Source organism: Trametes versicolor (assembly GCF_000271585.1).
Source record: "Trametes versicolor FP-101664 SS1 unplaced genomic scaffold TRAVEscaffold_7, whole genome shotgun sequence".
Taxonomy (NCBI): Eukaryota; Fungi; Basidiomycota; class Agaricomycetes; order Polyporales; family Polyporaceae; genus Trametes; species Trametes versicolor.
In genome coordinates, this window is record NW_007360327.1 from 2,751,093 (window position 1) to 2,771,886 (window position 20,794).

General features: G+C 58.2%; 7 protein-coding genes across 7 annotated transcripts; 4 read left to right on the forward strand and 3 right to left on the reverse strand.

Moving 5' to 3' along the window:
* Window positions 1-150: 150 nt before the first annotated feature.
* On the reverse strand, window positions 151-1,375 carry TRAVEDRAFT_49053 (uncharacterized protein; the record flags this gene model as incomplete). Its single annotated transcript, XM_008041238.1, has 6 exons — window positions 151-295; window positions 351-651; window positions 713-913; window positions 979-1,053; window positions 1,103-1,135; window positions 1,213-1,375. 6 exons carry the CDS (start codon window positions 1,373-1,375, stop codon window positions 151-153), a joined length of 918 nt encoding a protein of 305 aa, XP_008039429.1.
* A 1,115-nt stretch (window positions 1,376-2,490) lies between these two features.
* On the reverse strand, window positions 2,491-5,947 carry TRAVEDRAFT_29876 (uncharacterized protein). The gene is made up of 4 exons (XM_008041001.1): window positions 5,885-5,947; window positions 5,730-5,784; window positions 5,494-5,666; window positions 2,491-5,435 (listed from the first exon to the last, which is right to left on the reverse strand). The coding sequence occupies exons 1-4, from the start codon at window positions 5,892-5,894 to the stop codon at window positions 3,148-3,150; spliced, it is 2,526 nt and encodes an 841-aa protein (XP_008039192.1). The 5' UTR covers window positions 5,895-5,947; the 3' UTR covers window positions 2,491-3,147.
* Window positions 5,948-9,976: 4,029 nt separating this feature from the next.
* Window positions 9,977-10,786, forward strand: TRAVEDRAFT_59459 (uncharacterized protein). Its single transcript, XM_008041783.1, has 2 exons — window positions 9,977-10,368; window positions 10,436-10,786. Exons 1-2 carry the CDS (start codon window positions 10,334-10,336, stop codon window positions 10,713-10,715), a joined length of 315 nt encoding a protein of 104 aa, XP_008039974.1. The 5' UTR covers window positions 9,977-10,333; the 3' UTR covers window positions 10,716-10,786.
* A 4,001-nt stretch (window positions 10,787-14,787) lies between these two features.
* TRAVEDRAFT_29878 (uncharacterized protein) lies at window positions 14,788-15,639 on the forward strand. The gene is made up of 3 exons (XM_008041002.1): window positions 14,788-15,083; window positions 15,140-15,432; window positions 15,487-15,639. The coding sequence occupies exons 1-3, from the start codon at window positions 14,825-14,827 to the stop codon at window positions 15,622-15,624; spliced, it is 690 nt and encodes a 229-aa protein (XP_008039193.1). The 5' UTR covers window positions 14,788-14,824; the 3' UTR covers window positions 15,625-15,639.
* Window positions 15,640-16,245: 606 nt separating this feature from the next.
* On the forward strand, window positions 16,246-17,915 carry TRAVEDRAFT_38310 (uncharacterized protein; the record flags this gene model as incomplete). The annotated part of the gene is made up of 3 exons (XM_008041048.1): window positions 16,246-16,343; window positions 16,398-17,463; window positions 17,526-17,915. 3 exons carry the CDS (start codon window positions 16,246-16,248, stop codon window positions 17,913-17,915), a joined length of 1,554 nt encoding a protein of 517 aa, XP_008039239.1.
* Window positions 17,916-18,262: 347 nt separating this feature from the next.
* Window positions 18,263-19,087, reverse strand: TRAVEDRAFT_59461 (F1F0 ATP synthase subunit g). Its single transcript, XM_008041784.1, has 3 exons — window positions 18,806-19,087; window positions 18,477-18,700; window positions 18,263-18,425 (listed from the first exon to the last, which is right to left on the reverse strand). The coding sequence occupies exons 1-3, from the start codon at window positions 19,041-19,043 to the stop codon at window positions 18,375-18,377; spliced, it is 513 nt and encodes a 170-aa protein (XP_008039975.1). The 5' UTR covers window positions 19,044-19,087; the 3' UTR covers window positions 18,263-18,374.
* Window positions 19,088-19,482: 395 nt separating this feature from the next.
* Window positions 19,483-20,328, forward strand: TRAVEDRAFT_170061 (cytidine deaminase; the record flags this gene model as incomplete). The annotated part of the gene is made up of 6 exons (XM_008041785.1): window positions 19,483-19,549; window positions 19,637-19,744; window positions 19,797-19,840; window positions 19,893-19,933; window positions 19,982-20,205; window positions 20,259-20,328. The coding sequence occupies 5 exons, from the start codon at window positions 19,483-19,485 to the stop codon at window positions 20,193-20,195; spliced, it is 474 nt and encodes a 157-aa protein (XP_008039976.1). The 3' UTR covers window positions 20,196-20,205; window positions 20,259-20,328.
* Between the last annotated feature and the right edge of the window lie 466 nt (window positions 20,329-20,794).

The following is a 20,794-nucleotide window of genomic DNA, read 5'->3' on the forward strand; positions in this document are numbered from 1 at the left end:
AAGAGGGTGTCGCAGAAGGTGGATGGTGGCTTGACGAGAGTCAAAAGGATGTAGAGCGCTAGACGACGACGTAGCGCAGGAATCACAGAAGGAAGCTCAGTAGATACCAATGGTCGCGCCGCAGAAACCAATACGACAGAAGATATGTGCTTAGATGTGCATTTGCGGAGTTTTGTCGCCGATCGTGCCAGACTCAACGACGTAAGCACGACTCGATTGCTTGATGTCCGGCTTGACCTGAGGAGCGTACGGCTTCGGGTACCGAAGACCATGGTAGGTACACTCATCATAGACGCTTCCCGGTGCAAGTCAGTACTCCCGTTCTGAACACACGCAAAAGAAACACTCACTCGACTTCGCAGAGGTACTTCAGCAGCTTACGCCGCAACGGCTTGGCCGGAGTCTTTCCCCGCTGCTCAAGCCGCGCGAGCGTAAAGCCTTCAGTGTCAGCGCCGTCCAGGCGCGAGACACCGAGCTCCTCGAAGGCAGCGCGGCGCGCCAGCCATGCCTCGAAGACTCGCTTTTCCTCCGAGTCCCGAGTAGCGGCGCATCTGCCACAGAAAGGAAAGCCCTCTTCGCTCGTCGTGGGGGACTCGACAGTGAGCTGGTCGTCTTCTAGGATCTCAGCGACGGCCGTCTGGATCTGGCGCTCTACAAGTTTGTACTCTGTTAGATCAACCACGTCGCGCAGACCAGACCGCGGGAAGCGTACCTTGTCGAATGACCCCAGCGACGCAAGAGACGAACAGCTCAGCCGTCTCTGAGTCACCATCATCAGCCTCCTCCACAGCGCGGTTCAGCTGAGCCAACATGGCCGGGAGGCCAGACCCCGAGGCGCGGTTCCTGTTGGCGAACGCAAGAAACCTCCGCATGGTATCGTCGTCATCATCACTTCCTGCTGCATCTTCACAGTCTGCGCCACAGACACACCCGCGCGTTGAGATTTCGGGAGGATACCAGATCAAGGAGAGAACGTACCAGAGTGTGCCTCGTCGTCCGAGCTATCGTCCGAGCTGGGGTCCTCAGGCGCCGAAATCGCACGCTGGCTAAAAGCTGTTCGTACCGTCAGCACTAGGGCGCTCCGATAGGAAAGGATACTCACCTCCAGAAGGACCAAGAACTCGAACATGGATAGCTACGGAGGCAGGACGCGAGGTTAAGGACGGAGACTGCGGCGGATGCCGCGCAGCAGCAGATTGGAGAGCCACCCACCACCCTCAGTGTCCTCGGACGCCGGGTCCAACGGCGCGGTATTTTCGTCCGTCGGCGCGGTCTTCGTGGTCCAGGCATCACCGTCCTTCTCGTCATAGAACGGCGGAAAGGCCGTCTGGGTAGCGGATAAAGCGAGGATAGACAAAGGAGCGCGGGTGGCCATCGTAATCGTGTTGAGTTCGTCAATGGAGTTGATCGAGTGGTTATTTTGGGAGAGGTGGCGATGACTCGGTGTGCAGGCCCGTATTACTGCGGAGCATTCGAGTGATAACGGCGGAGGGGGAGGGTGGCGCAGACCCAACGCGGGCGAGAGCGGCGGACGGCCGGAGAGCGGTACCGATGAAGTCAAGAAGAGTTCGCGATCCGCACATTTATGGGAACGCGCCCCGTGCGAATTGCGCGTCGGAGTCCCCGCGCGCGGCCCAAGCGAAGATTTTGAGAGCATGCCCAGAACATTCAACAACTTTCATCACATGATTTCGCGCGCTATAGACCAATTTGTTGATCGCGCGGGCTGGATCCGGGAAAGACAATGGTCACGGCACCATGTGACACGCAGTGACGTGATTCCGGGCGGTTGTTTGCGGCTGCTTGGCAAGGGCTTCCGATCCTAACAGACACAAACAACCGCTCCGGGCGTACGCCTCCCGCGTTGCCTCGTCCTCCTCATCGCTGAGAATGATGACCAGCCTCAAACCGTCCAGAGAGGCGTCGCTGCGTTGCTGAATGCGGAGGCGGCGGAGTGAGGAATTTTGACCTAGGGAGTGGCCGCAGCGCTTGTCCAAGCGCGGGAAGACCTGTAAGCGAGGCTCATTGTCAGCTCTTTCCGTCCAAAAGCAACAGCCTTTCTCGAGTCCGTGCACAAGCTTTACCTCTCCAGCACTTGCACACTGGGTTAAATGGAAGGTGAAGGCTCCTAGAGCGAGCCGGCGGAGAGCCTAGTATGAGCAGAAACTTATATAACGTGTACGCCGCATCCCGGCAGCAAGCCCCAATAAGCAGTTTTCGCCTTTAACATAGAGACAGCCTCCGAAGTCAGCCAGATAGGATCGCCGAGTTATGGTCCGTTGACATACCACCAGAGGAACACATAGAGCCCGCCAAACGCTGCAAGTATGAATTGAGTATGAAAGGCGTCGCGGGTACAGCGGCCTTCTGCCTTAGGGCAGGCCCATGGCGTCCTCGGCGATCGCTTCCTGGAGCTTGGGCCGCGTCGCTCTCGCGCGCCGCCCTCGCCCTCGTACACGACCTCGCACACATATGTATCCCACCCATCCAGGCAAACAAAAAAGGATGGAATTCGTACAACGGCAGCGTATTCGACTCGTAGCTACTAGCAAAACAGGGGGGGGAACAGGGGGAGCGGAGCGGGAGAGAAAGTACGTACTGATCACCGAGCCATCAAAACTATACTGTATGCGCGTCCGAGGTGCCCACGTACGCCCCCTCCTCCTCCCTAGGCCTCATCGCCTGGTTCTATCTACACTGATACTGATGGTACATTAAATATGAACAACTGGGCGCACGCGGGGCCCCGGAGAGAGCAAATTACACGGCCGCGCTCGTCGTCCGTCCGTGAGCGCGCGGGCCGCCTTCCAAGCGTATCGTAGCCGTATCCTAGTGCGTCGTATCGTATCGTATTATCGGCGACACGCGTCGCGGGCGTGTCCGTGCGTATCCGCGCCGTGTCCGCAGTCGTGACCCCCCAGAATTTTGCACAGGACGCGCGGCGTGGCCGAACACGTCGTCCATGGCCGCGCGTCGAATACTGCGATGTGGAGAGAGACGCCGCGCGCCGCAGGCGCGCGCGGGCAAGCGAGTGGAGTAGGGGAAGAGAGGGAAGAGGGAGAAGGGGGGCGTCCGCGGCGGAGCCCGTCGAGCGTGCGGACTTGGGGGAGGCCGCACCCCGGGGTCGCCGGACGCCGCGCTGCCCGCTTAGCTCTGCGTCGGCAGACTCATCCGCCGTCCTTCGCCGGGCGCGCCCATGGGCATGCGCGGGTGGGGCTCCTCGTCCTCTTCCTCCTCTTCGGGGACCGCGTCGTCCTCGTCCTCCTCGTCGTGGTCCCAGCCCGCGGGTCCAAGTAGCGCGCGCTTGGCGTTGTCGGGGCCGAGTGTTTGCGATGCGATGCGCTTGAAGGAGGGGCGGTACGTCGGTGCGCCCCACTCCACAAGGTGTTGCTGGGGAGGCGAGTGCGAGAGCGGGACGCCGTCGGATGTCGAGGGGCGCTCGCTGGAGCTGGCGCCGCCGAACGCGTGCGCGAGCGAGGAACTTGCTTGGCTTGTGTTCGCGGTGCTCGCGTTCGAGGGAAGAGACAGCCCTGACCCGCTGCTGTTTGTCGTGCCTGCGCTCGAGCTCGATGCAGGGCGGTTGAGCAACTCCGAGATCCTGCTGCTGCCGCTTCCCATGTCTTGCCCTGCGTTCGAAGATGACGGGCCGTTGTAGGTCGCGTGGGGAACGACGGGGCTCATGCTCTTGCTCTTGCCCATCGCGTTGGCAGAAGGGCCGGGACCGGTCGTGGTCGAGCCCTTGCGCTTCGGCACGAGGTTGAGCTGCATCGGCGCCTTGCGAGCGAGCACGGCTTGCTCGTAGCTCTTCAGGTCCTCCGCGTCGTGGAGAGTGGTGCGGACCGTCGAGTTGTACGCGCCGGTGACGCCGCCCTGTTGGCCCTGAGACTGCGATGCGTGTCCGTGCGAGTCGTAGTGCTCCTGCCCGCGGTTGTAGACGCTCCCGAGGCGTTCGTCGGCGAAGAGAGGTGGGGTCTTCATGCTCGGTAAGCTCGAAACGCGCGAGTGCCGCCTGGACGGACTTGGTCGTCCGCCTTGGCTGCTCATCGCGTGCCCCAGCTGCACGCCGGGACCAGTAGGAGTCTGGAGAGGGAACATGAGTCCGCCTCCGGCGTTCGGGCCCGTAAGCGGTGTGCGAAGGTACATCTTCCAGAAGTCGCGCATCTCCTTGCTCTCCAACGCTTCTCTGCCGCCTGCGCTCTTCAGCTGGGCGAGCAGATCCTGCGTGGGAGTGGCGAGCGACAATCCGGTGGGGTTGTTCGATGCGCCGTTGGGGGTGAGCCCAGAGAAGAAGGGTGCACCGTCGTTGGCAAGGCCCGCGAGGACGTTGGGGTCGTCGAGGCTCATCAGGCCGAACGCACTGGAGAAGCCGCCTTCACCCTCTTGGGGGTTCTGGCTCTGACTCTGGCCGCTCTGTCCCTGCTCAGATGGGTACCGCGGCTGCTCGTAACCATCCTTGCTCCCAAAATCCGCCTTGGTGCGCAGGTGGTTGAACCCCGGAAGCGGTAGGTGAACTGAGCTCGAATTAGTACTGCTTGGAATTGAGTGACTTGGTCCCGTGCCCGTACTCCCTGCGTCGCTGCCGAAGTCGTCCCCGGAACCACTCAGATCTTCGGATCGTGAGTGACCGTGATGCGAGTGGTGGCCCTGGGAGTGTTGTGGGGGGTAGAGCGTCCCTGCTGGCGGAAGATTGGAGTGGTGGTAGTTGGAGGGAGCGCTGGCTTCATACGACGAAGACGTCGACGCTACTGGCGGGTGGGATTGGAGCGAAGGCTCTCCGCCTGTCGCGTACGGCGGCGAAACCGAGTGCGTCTGGGTACGGTTCCCATATTGGGGCTCGTACTCCTTCTGCCGCTGCTGGTACTGGTTCTGCGCGATAGGAGGGTCCCATTGGCTTGGAGGCGGGAGGTTGTATCTGGTGTACTGACCATCCTGAGCACCTGCAGCAGCATACAGGCCGGGCAACGAGCCACTGGCATCAGCGCTTGGCGCTGGCTGGGCGATTCCCATGTTGCCGTTGTGGATAGCGGCGCGAGTGAGGAGCTCGGCCTGGGCGCGATAACGGGCCATCGCATCTGGATCGTTTTCCAAGGCCTCGCGCGTGTGCGCTGGAAGCATTCCGGACGCTAACGACTCTGAATGTGCAAGCGCACTCGCCAGTGGAGGGAGAGATGCATAGTCCTGAGCATACAGTGATGGATGTTGTATGGGGTACTGGTGCGCGGGACCTGTCGCATATAGCGACGATAGGTTCATGGTTCCCGGCGGAGGGGCGAGAAGGAATTCGTCGGGGAGGCGGGGCGCGCCGAGGGAGATGGCATGGCGGCCGGGGATGTTCTGCGGGATCGTCGGAGGGGCCGGGTGACCCGGGCCTGCCGGTGCTGTCTGGCGATGGAACTTGACGTAGGTGCAACGGCATTTGCGTTGAACGCATTTCGCTTTGGTGGGAGACCAGGTCGGGTGAGCCAATCACCATAAACGTCACATTGTACTCACTACAAGGGTTGGCTCCATCACAGGGAAGACTCGACGTCACACACTGGTCGCAGGCCTGCTTGGATGTTGTGGCCCTCGACGCGGCTGCGGTGCCCTTCCGTCTCGAAGGGGCAGTGGTCGTGGGTGGTTTCTCAGAGGCGTGGCACTTGTTGATATGCCTCGACAGCAAGTCGCTACGCGAACATCAGTTGGAGCTCAAGAATGCAGAGCCACCCTAGGAGCCGACGGAAACTCACCTTCTAGCAAATTGATCGCCGCAATGTTGGCACTTGTAGGGTCGGTCGCCCGTGTCTGGGGAGTGGAACATGGTTAGCGACGGCGGGGGTATCGGGGAGCGGGAGTGGGACGCTCCACCGGGTAGGGGCGGGGGCTGGAGAGAGAAGCCACTTACGGGAGCGCATATGGCGGGCGACATGCTGGGGCCTGGTGAAGGTGGATTGGCAGACGGGACACTGTGGAGCACGGTGAGCAGGGCGTCGGAAGCAGGGAGCGGGAGGGCGGGACGCACCTTGTGGTCGCCGGCCATGGTGTTGGGAGCGGGGAGAGCGACTGGGAGGGCGAGAGAGGAGTTGGTGGAAGAAAGGTAAGAGCCGGGCAGTTGTTTGACCTCTTGATTCCGCGCATGCGCCTTGAATTGTCACATTAATCACCCGTGGGACAATGACGTCACGCTTCTCACACTGCCCTCTGTGTCTTATCCTTCTTTCTGCGCTTTCTTCCCCGGTCACGCTCGCTGTCCAGCACACTCAAACTGTCTTTTGAACGCCGCGAGTGTCGCCTCGGGGGGGAGGGATCAGAGCGGGCGCGGGAAGGCGTCGCGGGGCGACCAGCGCAGGGCGGGTGGAGCTTAGATGCGTTGTGGAGCGACTACGTCATTGCATTTCTGCCAGATCTTATCGGAGATCCACCCGCGTCACCATCTCTTTTCCCCAGGCGCCGGTCCCGCGTTGCCTAGGCGCGCGTCGGGTGCGCGACGTTGCCCCCATCCTCGAACTCATCGTTCAACCGCCTCCATCATCGCTGCATGCCACCTGCTCGCCATCCCCCGCCCCACGACGACGCCAATTAGTCGCGAGGAAGACGTCCGCTAGGGTGCTGCGGACGATGCAAAAGGGTACACGTCTATTTATGCACGGACCCTCGTCTTCTGCGACGTGCTAACCCGCGCGCGTGAGATCAGTGAGATGTCGATGCGGTGGGCCCCCCAAACGGAACTGTGGACGAGAAGACCGAGCGTGCATAGCAACCGAGGACCTCAGCACCCCCGGTTCGGAGACACCATCAACAGCTGTACCGGGCGCAGCAGCGCATGCGCGACGTTCATCATCTGTCGCACACGCAGACGTCGCGCGTTCCTGTCGCGTCGTATGTTCTCTGAACACCCCATCTCCGTGTGCCCGCGATGCGGGTGCGCCTTCGGACGCTGCCCGATCGCTCCCCCAGATCGGTCGTTCGTGCCAAGGCGACTTCCGAATCCCAACACCAGCGTCCCAGGGCGGCGACCTGGCGGCGACCTTCCAAGTTTCTGCTAGCGCCCGGTTCGTCGTCCCTCCATACTTCCGAGCTTCCGTCGCTCTATTCCTCCATCCACGGGTCGTAGCATCTCCGGGCCATATACAAATGTTTGCGTGCGGCAACAAGTGCGCGAGGCGGCGAGGCAGGAACAGGGACGATCGGCGACAAGGTACCTGTTTTACTCGCCCTTTCATCACGCTTTCTATCAAAGAATACAGGCGTGTCGCAATACCCGTCAGCGTACCTGCTTCAACAGAACCCTCGAAAGAGTCCTCTACAAATTCTGAGTGCCCTATGACTTACTGCGAACGGGCCAACATGGGCCCCCCTCATCTTCCGGATGTGCGAGCCAGCAACGCGGACCCCTCGCACGTCCAGCTGATCTGGGAAGAGACCACGCGCGACGCGCACTCCCCACAGGAAGGCTGACGAAACGTCGAAACGACAGATCATCCTTTCGCGGGACTAACGTTCTCAAAGACTTTCCAACCATAGTTGCCCGGACTCCCGAGCCGCCTCCCGCGGTCGGTGATGTTTGCCTTACGTTTCGTCTTTAAAAAGGCTTTTCTTCGGTCATTAACTGAGGTCTGTTTGTTACGACTTCGAGACAGAGACCCTTCTTTTTGTAGCTTACCCATCTTCCAGATCACCGGAGTCCGGGGTTGAACTTTGCTGACACAGGCGTGCGCCAAATGTACTCCAAAGCGAATTCGATAACTCATGGCCAGCTGTGAATCCCGTAAATGGCATCTGTGAGTTTGTTTCTCAAGTTGACTCGTGTACCATTCGTCACAGTCTAACAACGTCTGTATGTTGCAGGATTGGTGTGCGCGCATACCTGTCTGTTTGGGAAGGACGCTTCGCTCTGATCACTCAAGTGAGTGAGAGTACATATACGTCCGCATATACTCAGTCTTTCACCCGAGGGACGCGGTTCGGGTCTCGCGGGAGTTGCTATGTCAGCCTCGCACGCGGCCTGAACGGCGTAGGTACCGCTCGGGCTTTCTTGATGTTGTCCCATTTAGCTCGAGTATCTTAATATCTCTTAGTAGCAGACCCCATATGGCGCGACCAGCATTTCGAGCACAGCGCGCGCCTGTGAAGGGATCTGCGACCATGCTTATCACTTTCGAGCGGGGGATTCTGCGAGTATCATTCGGAACGCGGGTTGCTTTGCTTTAGGTACTCTAGGTTCCGGATAGAACTATCCTTCAAAGTGATTCCTCCCCGAGTTCGACAGGTGCTCCCGACACTTCATCACCCCGGCCCTCGACATGGATCGCTTCGTACAGATAGCATAGTCTATTAGCAAATGTACGTGAACATCCCCCTTGATTAAGAGCATCCGCATTTGGCTTAGCACCGTTCGTGTTAATTCAGTGTCCATTCGACCGCTCCCATCCGCGAGTGGGCGTTCCCTCGGACACGCGGGCCACGAACGCGGACTGCACCCTTTCGTCGCGCGCGCGCATAAAGTTCGCACCCTAGATGCATTCTGATAGGATCAGATCCCCATCGTCCCGGACGCACTCTCTCCCCCGCGTGGACATTCCGTCATCCACGCCAACTCGCCGTGGACACGCAGCAGCAGCCACTCACAGAGCAGAACGCCTGCCCAAATGTTCGTGACGTTCTTCCGCGGTCACGCCGGGTTGTGGTTGGCCCAGCGTTGACCCGCGCGTCGGTCGCGGACGTTCCTGATTGGCGGACAGGGGTCGCCGTGACTGGTGACGTCGCACCTCCTCTCGCGAGGTATCGACGCTGATTGGCTTGTACCCCGCAGATGACGTCGGCGGGCGGACGCGCGCGATCTACATATCAAGCTTCAGAACGCCGAGGCTGGCGCGTAGCTTTTAGCTCTCCCCGACGCGCGCACCAGCCCCGGCCGGCACGCACAAGCTCGCCTTCGAAGTTCGCGATCACCCTCTGCGGCCCAAAGGCCCAGCTGGCGAAGACTCACTCGTGCGACGTCTGGGCGGGAACTTGGAACTTGGGACAAGGGAGGGAACTACGTCGGCGGCCAATCCACACGCAGGTGACGTCGCCTTCCCCATGTTCCCATCTCTTCTTATAGCGCCCGCGCGCTTCGTAAGTATCTTTCTTGAGCGTGTGTGGCGCGCGGACAAAACGGGAACCAACCCTGTCTGTATCTATCTGCCAAACTGCTGCACTGTACCGCCTTGCCGCCGTCGCCGCAGCCCTTCCTCGGAGTTCCAGCACGCGGTCGCGGGTCATCTGCAACGCTAGAACGCCTTCGCTATGTTCGCGTCGGGCATCCAGCCTAACGACGACCCGGCGAGAACCCCGTGTTTCTCGCACTCGCGCGGGTGAAGGATGAGCCCCGCGACCGCGACTAGCCGTTCTGGCCCCGAGGACCCTCGTCCACAACCGGACCGGCGTCGGCGTTGTGTGCATCGCGAAGCGCTTCATTAGCGTGTGCAGCAAGTCTCTGGCGTTCAATATACCGACGCTGATCCGCCTGCGACTCCCCGACAATCTTTGCAAGGCGTCTTTGGAGGCATTCTTCCAGGTCGTACGGGGACACTGCGAGGAGTAGATTCACCGAAACGTCGTCCTGGCTGTCGGAAGTGAATACACCAGACGGCTCCGATTAGACATACGGTGAGTACCCTCTGTGGACTACAAGCGAGCGTGTCACTCACTCTATTACTTCCCATTGATAGTCGCGCTCAACTGGGAACCAGACGTCCGAGTCCATAGGTTCGGTCCCCGCAGGTGGGGGCGACTGTGATACCAGAGGTCCCCCAAGAAGGTGCGCCGGCGTTCGCCTTCAACCAGAATACACACTCAACGTTTTGACAGCGGCGTTCTCGCACACAGCCTTGGCTGACAGCTCTCGGCGAGTGTACACGGGGCCGTTCGCGAGCTTGGTCAACAGGTGTCCACGGCAGTTCGCTGCTGCGCTTCTCACATGCAGACGGCGCCCTTCCTGCTCCCGCGCTATCGCCCCGCTCCCCGGTCCCGGGGGACCTCCCACTCGGGCTGTGTTGTACCCAGCGTGGTGTGTCGTCTTTTCCCCCGTCGCCCGCTAGACTTATCGCCTGTGTACACGTTCATGTTCGCCTTCGGAGGTCGCCGCTCGGGGTGCTTCCTGTGCGCGTGCTCCGTCTCACGCCCGCACAATCAGCGACTCGCCGTTCGCCGGGCGTTGTCCGCATCGCGTGCGCGCGCGTACGGTAGCGCTTCGACAGGAAGCCGCTGCAGTATACGCTTCGCGGATGACGTCATCCGCTCGCGCAACCTTTCCTTGCGGCGTGCTGAACACTTGAGTGCACCCGGTGATCCAGACTAGCGCAACATCCTTATGTGCGTGACCGTTCAGTGCGGCACGAGCCCCAGGTGCGTATATTTGCGACTGCTCCAAACCGCAAATAGCGAGCTCACTGCGTGCGCTGCCGATGTTAAGGTGGTACAGGATATGTGTCAATCTGCACACCGCCGACGGAGCGGCAGCTGTATATATGAAACTGCGCCGCTTCCCTGTCACAACATCGTCGCCCTCTACGTCAGCCTCCGCGTACGGCAATTGGGCCGCTTCGCTCACCCAAAAATCGAAGCCACTTAGAACACGTCCGCACGGTCAAGCTCACCTTCCGAGTCACAGGATTCGAGAGGTACGTACGGATGCGAGCGCGATAGTTGACCGCCTAGATATCCGAGCAGCGACTTCGCCAATTCTCCCATAGCATCACCAATTATCTGTTCAGGATGATGCCATTCGGACGCATTTATCCATATGCGCGCCCTCCGCGCGCCGTCTACGGCTCTGGAATACCATCGTAGAGCACAGTCGCCCCGAACAACATCCTCGCTGCGCGCCGCACTCATACCACCCGCTATCCTCGCTCATTCGCCCTGCGCACGCAGTCTCATCTCCACCCTTTCAGTTATGTTTCGCTTCGGGGTTTGTATGGCCCGGCGTACGTCGTTACCGACCAGCACCGTGCTTCTCGAGGTGCAAAGCCGCATCGACATCATCAGGACTTCTGCGCAGTACCTCTCAACTGAGTCCTGTGGATGCGCCTCGTCATGCGCGTCCACACGCAACGACAACACCACGCGACACGCACGGGCTGTCTACGTGCGCAGCATCCGCGCACATTCGACGCTACCTTCGCGTAGTGCGCACGCGCCACAGTCGACGTCCGTGCTCCACCGCGTCGTCTGATCGCGAAGCCTCCTCCCATCTGGACACGCGCTTCTCCCCCACCCATCCGCACCCTGGGCTCCGCCGAGGGTCGAGACGAGAACCCTTGACGAAGGGGTACCTCGGTCTCGGGTGCCTCGTAGAGCCGTGCGCGGGTCCTTTTGCGCGTACTCGACGCTAACTCGCATAGAACGGCAGGCATCGCGTACGCACTCAATAGGGAAGTGCTGGAGAAGGCTAGGAACGTTGTACGTTGATTGTTATGGACGCGCTCTGAGTGGCTGAAGACCTGGATCATCAGGCTTGCGCTCGGTGTTTGTGGAGCGCCTGGGAGACGCGGCGCGAGCGCAAATGTCCATACATGGTAAGTGAGTACGTTGCAATTTCTCTGAGCCTCTGTTCACGTACATGATAGTGCTCATCAGGCGACATATGAGGAACTCGCCCAAGCCTTGGAGATCCTATAGCAAATTTTGCTGAAATATCGCTGTAGCCGAGGAGTATGCGTCCGTATCCATCGCCACCTCCACGACATCACCGCGTGCAGACACTGTACACTCTTCCTGCCGCCTCGTCGCCGTTTACCGTTACTGAACGCAAAATCCTATCGTAGCCCAGTTATCCGAGTCTAACACCCATCGGCCTATCTTCATCGATAGTGTAGAATTGGGTACTCCGGGTTCAACCAGTGGTAGAAGACACCATCGATAGCACGTTCAAGTCGAATCTCTCGTGCCTATGCATAGTTGTGCGTGCCTCGAATTAAATCATGCGAAACACACGTCGCTCATGCCGCCTCTTATTTCGCAGTGAGGCGAGTGGTTTTTCGCACATTTGAGCTAAATGTTGTCGTCGCGTCGCTAGACACACGCGCAGTATGCGGGACACCGCAGGACGATACTGGTGCGCCCGGCTACACGCTGAAGACTCGCTGTCACTCACTCGATCTAGCGGAAGGCGCATGAAGACTAGTGGCCCATTTGCGAGGCTGCAAGTCGGTTGGTGGAGACGCACAAAAGGCGCCGGGAGAGATACTTGGCGGTGTCTGTGTGCCTTCACCGGCCTTGCCTCCTGCTGGACTCCACCCATCGCGTTTGTGCACGGGCACTGTGGCGGATGCCCCGTGTTGATGTGTCTCCGCGTGCCGATGAGCCGCTGAAGCCAGCTCGTGAAGTATGCGACTTCGGCGATATCACAGCAGTCTCGCAGGTAGAGAGCAGAAGCCTCACGGGCCCTTTGCGGGCATATCAGAGTCAGCATTCGAAGCCGACCGCTTTCCCATGCAAGTTGTGGGCGCATGGGAACAGTTCTTTCTGTACCTCGCACATGGTGAGTCTTCGGTTCTTGCACAATTGTTGCGAACGCTTCTTGGATACGGAGCATGCTGATCGTGATGTACAGATGCGTTGCGCCCATGCTGCTCGCTATGTCATGCATGGGTATGATTCCGCCCTATCTGATAGGGCTTGCTTCTCGGTGTGTTCGTGCGTCGTGCGTTTGCTGGTATAGGCAGCTCAGGTTGTCTGACTTCTCACCCAGCTCTGCGTATCCATCTTCTCATTGTGATGCTGGACACTTCCTCGACTTAGAGCTCTCACGCAGGTCAGTGCTTATTGTTCACCTCGTCATGAGATGTTATCATCTGGTGAGCAAGAGGATGAGCGCATCTAGCACCATCAGTGTGCGAGCCTGTAGGGCGCTTTGCAGCAGCCTGGGCCAGTACTGATGGTGGAACGACTATAGAGCCCGAGCTCTCATAAAATATCGGTTGTCGTCTCCTCAATCGCACCCCAACCCTCGACCTCTACTCCTTTCCTCAACCCCTGATCACTCTCCTCACTCTACGTATCATGGCTCAACAGCCCAAGCCTCCACAGTCTTCCGACAGTGCGCGACCTACGGGCGAAGGCCTCTCTCTCCTTTTACGTCTGGTAGCTCCAGATCGGCTTGGGGCCGCAGAACGTGTACGTATCCATCAGCGGTGTCGCCATCCCAGTATTGGCCAGAATCTGATGATAATCGCCGCGAAACAGGCTTCGTCAGATGCGTGGTGTATCCACCATGTATCTATCGAGGGAGACTCAGCTCTCGCCGCCGCCGAAGTACCGGACGAAGAGTCTTCGTCTGCCACGTCTACAATACAGACTCCCCCATGCAGCCCGACGCAACCACCACTCAGCATCGTGAGTGACCGCCATCGAGACATTTCAGCCTCTTTGTCATCGCTATTCATTTTTTCATGCTGGCTATACGAACAGGTCACCGAGGACGACGTCTCCGTGCCGCACGGGGACTATAGCTTCAACGAACAGGGCTACAAACGCGCAGACAGACCTGCGGCAGGACAAATTATTCCTCCGATTCCCCGTGAAGACTCGCTACCGGCGCGCGATGCGCTGCTTCGCAGTATGTCTACAAACATATATTGCATACGGCCTTTCTGATACGTTGTGAATGTAGACGCCGCGTACTTCGCTCGTGTGGTACGTTTAACCTTTATATGCAAGGCTGATCTTTTCATCTGCTAAACGGCTACCCTCTTCAACAGCAAATTGATCAACCGGGCAGGAGTCCGGAGGATCCGCCCCTTCCGCCCTTTCACTTGCATATTGACACGGGCTCGAGTCTGAGGTGCGTATATGTCTTTACCAGGCAGTTCAATACTGGGAGTATTGCCGCAGTCACGGTGCTGATCAGCTCCTATGGTAGCTGGGTATTCGGGAGCGACCGCCAAGAGCTGATGGCTAGTGGTGGTTGCCGCCCGGCCCCACCGTCATGGAAGGCGCATCCAATACATAGCAAAATCTTCCATCACGGATACAGTGCTTCCCGCACTGAAGACAAGAGGTTAGCGAGACACATGGCGTACGCGGATGGATGTCAAGCTTGTGAGTGAATCCCAGCACGTCCTTTGAGTTCATCGTCGCAGTGCTCGTTTGGGCTAATCACTGCGTAACAATTCCAGTGCTAGTTTTGCCACGGCGGGACCGCTTCAGTAGCCAGTCGACGCTGTTGCACTTGAACACACATATCGAGTGCTACGACTGGGACCGGGAAAGATGGGAGCAACCCATCGTTCTGCCTTACGTATTTGCCCTCGCGATCGCCGTCAACGAGAAGTTAGACAAAGACGTAATGCATGGAACTCTCGGACTCGGCTTAGAAAGGTATGCTTCGCTCGTATTGGAATGATTATCGACGTGCAGCTAGCTCATCGGTGATTCAGTGACCAGGGAAAATTCCCGGACGGATCCAATTATCCTGTAAGTTACTTACGGTTTCCCCAGCCAACATTACAACACTGCTAATCATTCACCCGGTTATCTTCTCCCACGAAACACATTCAGAGTCTTCTGTATGCCATCCAACGGCATGTGTATGCATCTTCGGTTGAAGTCAGCTGTTTCGTTATCCTCAGCGATCCAGCCGACTTGGAGCTGACAATCCAGATATATAGGAGACCCCGGGGATAACGCTGTACATCGGTCTTCGTGCCGTTCCGCACTACATTCAACGCGACCAGATTCGTTTATATGAGTCGTAAGTCCTGTTCACGTCCCGCAGCGACGAAATGGTCTGACCCGCATAATCATGTTGCGCTTGTCTATCAGGTTTCTTGCGTTCACCCGCTGGCCTTGCGTAGGGGCGATGCCTGAGTTCTCCCCGAAGATCAAGGTGGTTCAAGACACTCAGGCAATCCTCGCCAATGGACGAACATGGGACGTCACCTGTACCGGGATAGAACTCATCAATAAGGACGCTTCCCTCGGCGGGCTCGGTTATGCTGAAGCGAAGTTCATCCCGTTCACGCCAGCGGCGCCGGCAAGCGCCGATCCTGTTCCCTCAAACTCGAATGCCCGCCCGGTCCAGGGTTCGAAGCAGGGTCTGCGCATCTTGCTTGATACTGGTGAGATTCACGTCGGTATCCTTCAGGTCAAGGGCTCAAGGATGGCGATGTTATAGGCTCAAGCGTATCGTGGCTGCCCCCCCACATCATCCGTCAAATTGCCGCCCACTATGGCGACCATACCATACGCATGCGCCAGTCGACCAAATCGGTGACTGGACCCGAGTTCATCGTCCCGAAGAAGGGTCAAACCTCGCTCCACAAGGTTGCGCTCTACTTCGAGGGGTTGGATGGGAACACTGTTCGGGTTGAAGTTCTGGCCGATCAATTCATCTATGGGGCGCACCCGGAGACTGGCGCACTGGAAGGCTTGATGTTTTCGACGGAGAACCGTTGTGTTTTCGGCTTGGTGAGTGTGACTCCGGAATCAGGATGTTGTATATGTCTGATGCTTCCTCTGCAGAACTGGTTTCACGCCAATTGGGTGAAGATGTGTGCCCCGAGGGATGAGGAGCCTTACGTTCAGTTGGCCTTGCAAGAACACGTCCCATTTATGGTCGTTAGGCACCAGCTCCCGCCAAAGGAGAAGGAGACGTCGTAGGCTCGTACCTCAGGATCGATGTACTTTGTATGATATTCTTTCAGTCTTACGCTTAGCACATAACTTGTCAAATTGTATGGGCGGCCCCGTCGCTATAGTAAAGCCACGATAGATCTTTTCCCTCGCCCTATGTCTCCCGAGGCGCACCTTGCAGCCTCCGGCAACCTGCTGCTCACTCGCCAAAATGGGAGCGGGGTGTCTTCCGACTGGGATTTCCCTAGAGCGCTGATTTCTACATATGTACTGGTCACACCGTCTGCAGACTCGGCGAAGTCTTAATAAGCGCTGAAGCCTGAACGGAGGCGGGCGCTCATGTAACAACGAGTCTCTCTCTGATGTTCCACCACTACCGCTCGCTGCTTGCCACCCTGTCTTCCTCAGTGCAACCTCGTACAAGTACGGCTGCCCTCCCAAATGGCCTCTGAGAGTGGCATCACCTATTCTGTGAGCTTATCAGCTCAAATCCCCACAATTCCAGAGTTCACCGGTTGCATTGCGTACTTCTAGGGAAGTCTTCGGCACCTGCATCCCGACGTCCTCCTTGAAATATTCGAACTCCTGCACCCCAATCATCAATTACGACCTCTTTCCTTGACCTGCAAATGGATTCGAGACGCGTGTATGCCAATCCTGTTTCGAGACTGCGTCGTCTGGTCATACGCGTTCGACAAATCGGAGACCCCGGTTTTCCTCCCTCAGTCAATATGGCCTTACGTTCGGTGCGTAATCTGGCTGGGCACAGATAGCTTGCGGGGTCCTGATTTGCATTCAAGCACTCTGATGTTCGAAGGCTCCTTTGCACGTCCCGACCTCATACCAGAGTACTTCGGCCCCGATTCTCCACCGGCTTGGTTGACCGAGCTTGCCCGTCTCCGAGCGCTGGCACGGAGTTTCGGTCAGTTCGTCAAGCACGCCTTGCTTTCAATGTACAACCTGCACGTTGTTAGTGTTCAGATACCCAACGGGCTCTGGTATCGAGATGTTACTACGCGCGATGGCGTGCCGTGGTATATCCTCGAGGCGATTTTATCCACTCCCCACGTACGCCACTTCTTCTTCAGCAACGGGCCCATGTGTCACCGAGACGAAGAGCTCCCGCAAGAAGTCTCTCTTCCCTCGGTCATTCCTTTGCAGACGTTCCGCTTCTCCGCACCCAGCATGTACATCCCGCCGCGTACAACTGATCTTGACCGGCGTGAGGTGCTATTGATCCTCGAGCGCGCCCACAACTCCTTAGTCGATCTGCTTCTTCCCGGCGAGGCTGCCCCTCTTCACTGCATGCACACATGGGATTGGCCGGCACTGACCCAGATGTACCTTAACGGAGAATATCCCACGTACAAGAATGCCCCCCCTCTCGTCATGGCGCTCAGCAAGATGCCACGTCTACGCTATCTGTCCCTCTACCTCGCCCAACCTGCGGGCAGCGAGCCCAGGCCTATATGGCCGCCGTCCCTCCGGGCCTCTTACGCGTGGTACAGCCTCGAGCGACTGACCATTACGCACCCGCATCCCGACGACCAGTTTTACGCACATCTTCCACCGTGCCTGGATCGCCTGTCTCTGCGCTGCTGGCCTCGATACTACAAGCATCACTGCCACTTCAAGACGCACATGGACGACGCTCAAGTCCATTGGACCTCTCCCCTCCTGTCTTCTTCAGAGATGTTACGACTACTGCGCAAAACCAACACGCCAAATCTGACTCGCCTCGAGTTAGAGTTCTGCGCCGATGCATCAGACAACCAGCTCTTCCGACACATCGGGGACTCCTACACGCACCTCACTGTCCTTCGAATTCATCGCTATCGGAGCCCCGACGACGTCGACGCCCCAGTGGTGAGTGTCGCTGTCGCCAACTACACGCGACGCGCGCGAATCAGGACTGACCGTGCCCCAAGACAGATATTGCCGCTGCTCTTCGCGGGCTCACCAGCCTGCGGCTGCTCATGATCCATCTGGATTTCCAGAGCTTTCCGGGCGTCATGGTGTTGGACCGCGTAGAGAGGGAGCGCCATTCCCCCGAGGAGCAGCTTCGACGCGAGGCGCAGCTGGATCTTACGCTGGACGCCGCCGCGTCCGCCGCAAACGTATTCGCAGGTGCCCTTGGGCCCTCGTTGGAGTGCATTTGTATTCTCGTGCCCTTGTGGGGGGCGCTGTATCAGTGGCAGGCGTATCGAGTGCTGCGCGACGGCGGCGAATGCACAGTCGAAACCTTGAACACTCACCAGCCTGACTATTTGTTCCATGGGTATTCGTATGTGTCCTTACATTGTGCCGCAGGTATATAATGTGTACTGATATTCTTGATCAGCATCGTTTACGACGACTAGTGGACCGAGCGGGGGAGATGCAGGACAAGGAACATGACATGGATGTATCAGAAATGTAACACGTATGAAGCTGCTATAGATGCTTTCGATCTGAACGTGCCGGTGTACCTACCATCCAACATGTAACTTTACGCGGGGACGACTCAGAAGATTGCACATCATTTGTGCACTTTATCGACGCGGACGCGGGCGTCCAGCGCTCGGGTAGCGAGTGCAGAGGCGGCAGGCGGGAGAAGGCGGGGACGACAACGAGATCTCAGGATCCGTCTTGCATTGCTTTGATTCACCGCTGGATAGCACTGGATGTACGTGCGGCTAGTTCACGCGCAACTGGGGTTGTGTCTCGCACGAGACGAACGCGTCAAGGAGCGAAAGCATATTAAGGCGAATTTACAACTCGGAGTAAGGCAGATCAATCTATTGGACATTGTAGCCGACCAGGCTTCTACGTCCGATGATCTCACCAATCTGCAGCAGTCTATCAGCAATGCGCCTCGTTCAGAGGACAAGGCAACGCACCTTGAAGATACCGTACGCCTCAACCGCGTAAATGCCGACCTTGGTCAGGTCGCCTGACCGGGCGAGCTCGCGCCAGTACTGGACGTTGCTTGCACGAGACCAGAGGGAAGAGTAGACAGAGGAGAACGCAGAAATGGGAGGGGGCTGGAGACGCTCCGCGACGTAGACCTGCTTTAGGACCTCGCGGAAGACCGCGAAGTTGTACTGCAGCGGTTCCCGGTACGCTGCACAAGGGACTGGAGTAAGCACGCAGCACAAAGCAACACCGTCGCGACGCACGCGTGTCGCGCACGAACATGCGACCGCACACGCAGGAAAATTCGACATACCTCCAAGCAGGTTGCCTGCCTTCTCTCCTACGGGGCCAAGGAACTTCTTGCCGGCCTCAAAGGCCTGGCCAAGACCTTTCTGGACGGTCGCAAGCGTCTCCGTCGCCTTTTTCTGCAGCTCCTCCGTGCTGGGAGTCGTCGACGCGAAGCGCTGCTGCTGGCGCACGCGCGGAGTGGACTGGGGAAGGCGGCGGGGGCGAAGGGCCTGCGCCAGGCGGGCAGAAAGAGGGCGCACCATGATGAGGAGGGCGCGAGGACGACGGGGGAGGGGTGATGGTCGCTGTTGGGAGTGAGGAGGACGTCGGGCGAGACGGTGACGAGCTCGCCCGACCGCCAATTTCCTCACGCCTCGGCTTGTCCCGGCCCCGGCCGGTGTGGGCGCTAACATTATGCCCACTTCGGGTTAGGGCCACTCGGTGCTTTTGTAGCTTTTTCGCTCAAACCCGCTCCAAATATATTCGTTTGAGATCATAAGAGCAGAAATACATTCATAGAGACTTAGAGGGTTTTTTATGGTGTACGGAATAGTGTGGTGCGCGAAAAGATGCGTATGAAGTATATGCCAGCTTCACCAACTACAGCACTTGCCTATCTCGGTGATTCGTACCCGCCGCGCACTGCCGCAGCACAGAGTTCAGAACCATGGCAAACACCTCGTTATCGTTCATCCCGCCATCATGTCCGCTTCTACCTGGTCTATACAGCCCGACGACCATGTGCGTCTGGTAAAAGCCGCATTTGAAGGTATGGGAATCGCTGTACGTTAAAAACTTCACTAATCACTATCGTTATCTGCTCCCCGCGGCGGCTCACCTCGGCGCCGACTCGCAGCGAAGGAGTTCGCATACTGCAGATACTCGAATTTCAGAGTCGGTGCGGCGCTGCTCACCACAACTGGTGAGATAATCAAGGGTGCCAACATCGAGAATGCTTCATATGGTCGGTGACTGTCCTCGTTTTCGTCATGAACCCGAGTGCTAATCAGGCGTAGGTGGCACCATCTGCGCTGAGCGGACCGCATTCGTAAAAGCCGTGGTATGCTGTCATGAAACCTTTCAATCATAGGATATTGCCTTACGTTTTTCAGAGCGAAGGCGTCCGCTCATTCACCGCTCTGGCCGTCGTCACGTAAGCTGCTTGTCGGTTTTCTTCTTCATCTCGCTCATATTACTGCAGCGACGTCGCCTCCGCGATCTCGCCGTGCGGCATGTGCCGCCAGGTGATCAGGGAGTTCTGCGCGGAGAACATGCCGATCCTCCTCGTCCCCGCCGACTACGAGAAGCGTCTCGCAGAGGGAATTCCGAATGGCGGTGTCAAGGAGACGAGCATAGGGGAGCTCCTCCCAGACAGCTTCGGACCGGAGGACCTTGAACGGCCAAGAGGCCAATAACTGCAATGAGGTGAGCTCTCTGAACGCTACTGGAGGACAGGTCTGACAATACATATGCGGCAGGGTAGGCAGAGATGTGAACGCACAGATGTATTTCGTGTTGTACAATACCGACCTAGAAGATTTTTGACCCCCTCCCGACTTGGAGAGCTAGTAGCTCAGCACGAGGCGAGCGGGCCCGCATGGCTATCCGCGACATCGGTACATGTCACCGGCATCCTCTCGTGCGACTTTGCCCAGCGGCGGTCCTGCATGTCCACGCCAGCAGTCACTCAACCTCAGCAAGGTGCAAAATGACTAACGAAAACCTTTATCTGATACGCCGAACATGACCCACTGTGAATTCGAATTTGGAGTTCTGCGTCGGTGGCGTAGCATGCATGTCCCCTTGTGCCGTTGTGGAACTCGACGCCGCAGTGGCGGCGATTCCGCGTGCGGCACGAGGACCAGACTGCAGCGGCAGCCGAGCCGATACAGATGCAGGATGTTGGACTCAAACGAGTGATGGATGGAAATCCACATAAGGTACCTATTTCTTGGACGCTCGGCGACGACGCATAATGATATCTTCGAGCAGTCTCAGCAGCGATGAATACTGG